General features: G+C 32.8%; 1 protein-coding gene and 1 non-coding gene across 2 annotated transcripts; both read right to left on the bottom strand.

The window, feature by feature from the left end:
* Positions 1-453: 453 nt before the first annotated feature.
* Positions 454-536, bottom strand: TRNAL-UAA (transfer RNA leucine (anticodon UAA)). Its single transcript has one exon. It is a non-coding gene; the product is annotated as a tRNA-Leu (tRNA).
* A 1,371-nt stretch (positions 537-1,907) lies between these two features.
* Positions 1,908-5,965, bottom strand: LOC102595265 (histone deacetylase HDT1). The gene is made up of 10 exons (XM_006338882.2): positions 5,852-5,965; positions 4,618-4,688; positions 4,294-4,511; positions 4,117-4,145; positions 3,996-4,034; positions 3,768-3,916; positions 2,919-2,981; positions 2,741-2,831; positions 2,325-2,451; positions 1,908-2,251 (listed from the first exon to the last, which is right to left on the bottom strand). Exons 1-10 carry the CDS (start codon positions 5,862-5,864, stop codon positions 2,188-2,190), a joined length of 864 nt encoding a protein of 287 aa, XP_006338944.1. The 5' UTR covers positions 5,865-5,965; the 3' UTR covers positions 1,908-2,187.
* Between the last annotated feature and the right edge of the window lie 35 nt (positions 5,966-6,000).

The following is a 6,000-nucleotide window of genomic DNA, read 5'->3' as shown; positions in this document are numbered from 1 at the left end:
ATTTCTACGAATTAAATTTTAAAACTCTTATCTTTTCATTCACTCATATTGAATGAAGGAAAAAGTTGGACTTGCAAACTATAAATTAAGCATTGGACAATCTATATATATATATATAAAGCAAAAACATAAAAACGTTGATGTGGCGCAATCTAAGGCCTGAAATTCTATTTATCTTTTTTTGTGGTTTTTTTTTTTTTTTGAGATTTTCCTATATATAAAGCAGAAACATAAAAACGATGATGTGGCGCATTCTAAGGCCTGAAATTCTATTTATCTTTTTTTGTGGTATTTTTTTTGAGATTTTCCTTCACTTTAAAAGACATAAAATATTTCCTTATTTTTTTACAGAATATTAAAGCATGATATTTAATTATCTCCTCATTAATAAGTCAATCCAAACACCCTCGTAGAAAAGGAAAGAATTATATTTAAAAGAATATATAAAAAAAATGCTGGCTATGGGGTTCGAACCCATGCGCACTTATGTGCAGAAGATCTTAAGTCTTCCCCCTTAACCTCTCGGGCAAACCAGCTGATGCTTTATATTGTGCAAATATAATTACTTAATTAATAAGAAGACAAAACAAGAGATAAGACTTCAAAAGATTATAGACATGTATTACTTAGTAAATAGGATGTAATTTACTATTTACACTATGAGATTTATGTAAGTTATACTTATTTTTATATATTTTATTTTTTATGTGTATTTGTTTCACATATTATCCAAGGATTGTTTGAATTATGATCTAATTCTAAATTTAAACTTTATCTTGTTTGTCTCACAGAAACACCAAACAATAATTAAAAAAAGTTATTACTTATATGCAATTTAGATTCAAGGCTTCTTTTGTATGAATTTATCTCGATATTAGAAAAAGTTATCAAAGTGACTTCGACTTTTATGATCCTTTTCTATTTGGAAATTAACAATGAAGAAAAGAAAGAATAAATGAGCGGACGAATTTCATATCTAATTACTATTTTGTTTTATGACACTTTGCCTTTTTTAATTTGTCAAATATAACGCAATCTTTATATTTATTTGAAAACTCTTACTTAGAACTTTTCATTTAGCTGCATAAGTATTTTTTAACGATATAAATATTGTTAAACAGGTTTTTCTATAAATAAACTTATAGTTATACATTTAATATAAATACATACAAAAATATAAAATAACATCATACACAATGAACTCTTTGTAAAAGTATTATTTCAAATACATTGGAGTAATATTTTGTTTCCAAGAGCAGCTCATAAGTTAAAGATGTGAGCGGAGGAGTAGATTGCCTCCTGCCTCTCTAACATAGAAACACTCGTCTACAATCACAAAATCTTCTTATTCAAAATCATGTACTTAGTAAATTAAAGACGCGTCAATTATAACCTCCAACCTTCCTATTTAATAATGACTCAATAAATTAAAAACGTGTTATTTCATGTCTAATCACTTGTCATGGGCACGGCTTATTCACTTCTACTAATAGAAGCAAGACAACAACCAAAATAAAATGTTATTTAATCATAAAAATGTCATGTCAGCACACCTATCAAAATCAAAACATACCAATTACCACATCCACCAATCACCACCGGCATAACCATAAAAAAAAAATCATTAAGAAAGTGCATGCCGTTAACATTATAAAGTTTATGATTCCAACAAAAATTTAATCGCCTCAATTTTTATTTTTGAGCCATCTCTACATCTCCTGAAATCTGCTATACTCAACTTCTCACACCTCCTTAGAGATGACACATTAAACCACATCCATAGAAAGAATGGACCAATAAATAATTTTAAAAAAAAATAATGAATCAAATAAGAAATAGCCAATCATCACATATTCACATGCTCTGAAGATGAGGAAACTCGTCTAGCAACAAAAAAGCTAAGCACGTAGCAAAATACCAAATAGGTAATAACCATTAATTTGAATAGAATATCAACCAAAACAAGTAAACAACAGTCAAAATAAAAATAAACCTTCACTAGTACCCAGAGATAGTTCCCCTCGATACAAAATACCAATAAGTAGCAAAACTGGACCTAACTCTTGCTTTACATTCATTAGGGTCAACCAACAATATTCTAAAAGCTAACACTCTCTTCTGATTATCATTCCCTCCAACGTTTGAGAAAACGAAACCAGATCTCCAGGCAGATGTTTCTACTCCTATTTACTTTCCAACGCTGTGCTTAGCTTTCGAGTGAGATTCCAGAGCATTTTCAGAACCAAAAGTCCTGCAAGGAGAAATACATGAATCCAGGATACAACTTAATGCTCCTAAAATAATCAAAAGATATCAAAAGTTACCTGTTGCATGTCTTGCAGGCAAGAGATCCGCCAGATTTTGGAGTCTGGTTTGGCTTGTTTCCGGGAGTCTTACCAGCCTGTTTTGAGGGGTGAGGGGTTGCCACATGGACAGCACCTTTCTTACCATCTAAACAGCCCAAAAACAGACACTCAGAAACATGAACACTTGATCACATAATAACTTTTGAGTAAATATGGAAAAAATGAGTCACTTGCTTTTGTTAACATTTAACATCTTTTTTATGTACTTTAAAGATTATAATCAGATTCTCATTCCAAATAATTAATACATATTCAAGTTTGTGGTCAAATTTTCTCATGTAAATTGAAAGGACAACAGCAGACAGTTCAACATTACACAATCCATATCCAATATTAACATTCAGGTAAAGCATTAACCAAGTAGAAAAACTAACCAGTCTTTTGAGGAGTTAAGAATTTTGTCTTTTTATCGGGAACAGGTGTCTTTGCAGCAGAATCTGCAGGTCTCTTTCTGCTAGGTTCAGCCTAAAAAAGAAGAATGAACCAGGTAGTGTTAGCCCACCTTCCTGCTCAAGAAATTCAGGAGAAAGGAGAAGACCAATTACTAGCTACCTTCTTTGGTGTCCCCTCCTCACTTTCATCAGACTGATCTTCATCACTATCACCTTCTTCATCCTGAAAAGAGAATACTCATTACTATAAACATTGGGAGCTACATTATTCAAAAGCATTGCATTGTGGTTAATGTTTCAGACCCCTAAAGGAAAAAGCCAGATTAATTACATGGACCAGAGGATGAACTAGCTCAACTCAGATGCAGGGTTCTGCCTTTTCAACATGCAACATAACATTCAAGACATAAATAATCTGATATTCAGTTTGATGGCTTCTATCTTGCAAAAACAATGGCCCAAATATGATGGTAACTCAATTTGACAATTCCATTTCGGCCTATATTTCTAGAACCAAATAGTATCTGTTTTTGGCTACTCAAAAGTATGTTTAGTAGTAAGCAAAGATATTAAAAATCGATTTCATCCATTAATTTTTACCGGGACAAAATCCCCTAAAATACTTAAGAGTTTAGTGATATCCTTGACAAACAATTGTGTTGCATTACCCTTATCAAAAGAAAATTCTCATCGAAAATTTGTTTTCCAAGACCAATTCTTTTAAAACCAAATCTAAACTGTGTTCTGAATACCAAATGCAAATCATATTCTTCCAAAAAATCTTTAAGAGTTCATATCTTGAAGAACACTCAAGTACCACAGGTTGAAAAACATATTTAAACAATTTGGTTGGAAATTGTTGAACAAGCTCAAACTGTTTATTTTTTATGAAGTAACAAACTCAAACTGATTTTTGTGCTTACCCAGACATTTAAAAAACCTTTTAATGATAAACATATGTTATAACAATACTATAAAGCATTGACCATAAATTAGATGATAAGCATACCTCCCCCATCATAGAATCATCTTCATCCGCAGACTCATCAGTGCTCTCATCTCCATCTTCCGCCTTTGCAACTTTACTAAATTCTACAACCCTCACCTTCTGCTTAGTTGAAGCAGAATCCTTTGCAATAGCCTTGGCTTCAGTCTTTCCTGTTAGACAGGTAGGCAATACTTTAGAACTAAAAAATGGTAGATCAAAGACACAAGTATATAATAAAATTTTATGTACCATTGTTTGCAATTGTGAGGGGTATTTCCTCATCAGACTCTGCACACAATAAAATATCAATTAAGTCTTCGCCTAATTCATCGCAGCTTAAATATGCTCAAACAGAAGATTTTATACTTACCATCTTCATCTTCATCTACATCCTCCTCAGTGTCACACAGAATTGTAGTCAAGGAAACAAAAAGAACTTGAAAAATCTACCTCTTTTAAATGGAAAGGAAGGGAATAGTAGAAACTAGAAAGATAGTAAAGTTCATTTGAACAAAAGATAGAAGATAACAAACAACAGAAAGGATATTCCTCAAATGGGTTGGCAGCCTTGTATCCAAAAAAGTAGATGCTACCATTTTTCCAGTTGTGTGATAGTTCAAAGTCTCTATCAAAAACCAGGTCAAATTGTTGTTGAGGCAGCTTATCTGAGCTGAGTGTGCCAAGAACAAGCTTCTTGCCATCAATAGTTACAGACAAGCATACAGGTTCTGATCCTTTATCCTTTTTCACCTCACCAAGAGATGCCTAAGAAAAAAGAATACATTGATAAAAATACTAAAAAGAGATGCCTACAAGGTACTTAGCTATTGCAAATATTTGCCGATCAAATTCAAGTGACAACTTAACATACCTGTGAAAGATGCAAAATCATGTCATCTCCAGGCTGTACAGATAAAGGTTGTCCACTTTTCACCTCCGCACCTAAATGTAAGAAAATTTAAAACAACTGCCAAATATTATTCCAATATAAAGTGGGCATCAAACACACTAATACACTATGGATGAAGAATCAACAGCCGAGCACGCATAAAAGAAACGATATTTTTTACAATACAATTATTACACAATAGTAGAGGCACAAAAGTACATTCAAATTGTATATGAGACCCAACAGAACTTCTGATCGGGTTCTTGAGCTATAATAATATCCAAAAGACATGTGGTCATCAAAATAAAGCATATGAAGGTAACTACAAATATTAAAATTAAAAATTGAGCCTTTATCACATCAAACACTTGAGAAATCATTTCCGCGGTTCCAAATAAATCCCTGATTCTGAAAGAGCTAAATCAAATACCCTACTCTACCCTCCTATACAGAGGAACAGAAAATGAACCCAAAGAACAGAGTGATGAGAGAATCTATGGCCAGTTGGAAACACTAAAGAACCATTTTTTAACTGTCAACACTAAAGAACCATATCCAAAGCAGAGTGTATTCATATATAGGCAGCATTGCACTACAACACAAACATTTTCTAGTTATTTCCCTCTCACACTCTAATCTCTACCATGCCAATACTGAAATATACATAGTCTGGGAATCTATCACAAAACAGTACAACAACAACAACGTATCAAGTGTAATCACACAAGAGGGGTACGGGAAGGATGGTGAGCAGCATTATCACTACCTTGTGCACAAAGAGAGGTTGCTTTCTATAAATACAGTCATCACAACAATAACATAAGTAGAGTGTAGGCAGACCTTACCCCAAAACTTCAGAGGTAGAGACGATGTTTCCGATAAACACAGCCATCACAAAACAGTAAATAACAAAAAAAATGAAACATAACTTCAATTTGAGATAAATTGACAAGCTGTGAAATTTGCACACATGTGTACAAATTCAGGCGTTCAGTCATCATATACCGAAGACGTGTTTGATCAGAATCACATAAACATCGAAATCATAATAAACAATGAAAATTGAAACAGCGAAATAAATAATCAATAAATACAGCACGTGACACCACGAAACAAAACAAAATATTATCAAACAGTCATCGAGCAATACAGATTATCAAAACAATCAAACGATAAACAGAGAAAAAGCAAATAGATTGAAAGATAGATAATTTACCCCAAAATTCCATTGCTGATTGAGAAGAAGATAGAAAAAAAAAATCTAGGGTTTTAGCAGAGAGTGAGCAATGGAAGCAATTTAGGGTCCGCAAGTGTTTTAGGTTTATATAAGCGGGAGATTGGAGAGAGGGGGGGAATTTATATATA

Source organism: Solanum tuberosum, unplaced genomic scaffold (assembly GCF_000226075.1).
Source record: "Solanum tuberosum cultivar DM 1-3 516 R44 unplaced genomic scaffold, SolTub_3.0 scf00008, whole genome shotgun sequence".
Taxonomy (NCBI): Eukaryota; Viridiplantae; Streptophyta; class Magnoliopsida; order Solanales; family Solanaceae; genus Solanum; species Solanum tuberosum.
Note: the sequence above shows the minus strand (reverse complement) of the source record. Positions and strands in the feature narration are given on the sequence as shown.

Excerpts from the sequence above, each read along its gene's own strand:
- LOC102595265 (XM_006338882.2), bottom strand. Across the intron at positions 4,512-4,617 it reads TGATTTTGCATCTTTCACAG|GCATCTCTTGGTGAGGTGAA; the intron begins GTATGTTAAGTT and ends CTTTTTTCTTAG. Across the intron at positions 2,832-2,918 it reads AGGAGGGGACACCAAAGAAG|GCTGAACCTAGCAGAAAGAG; the intron begins GTAGCTAGTAAT and ends CTTCTTTTTTAG.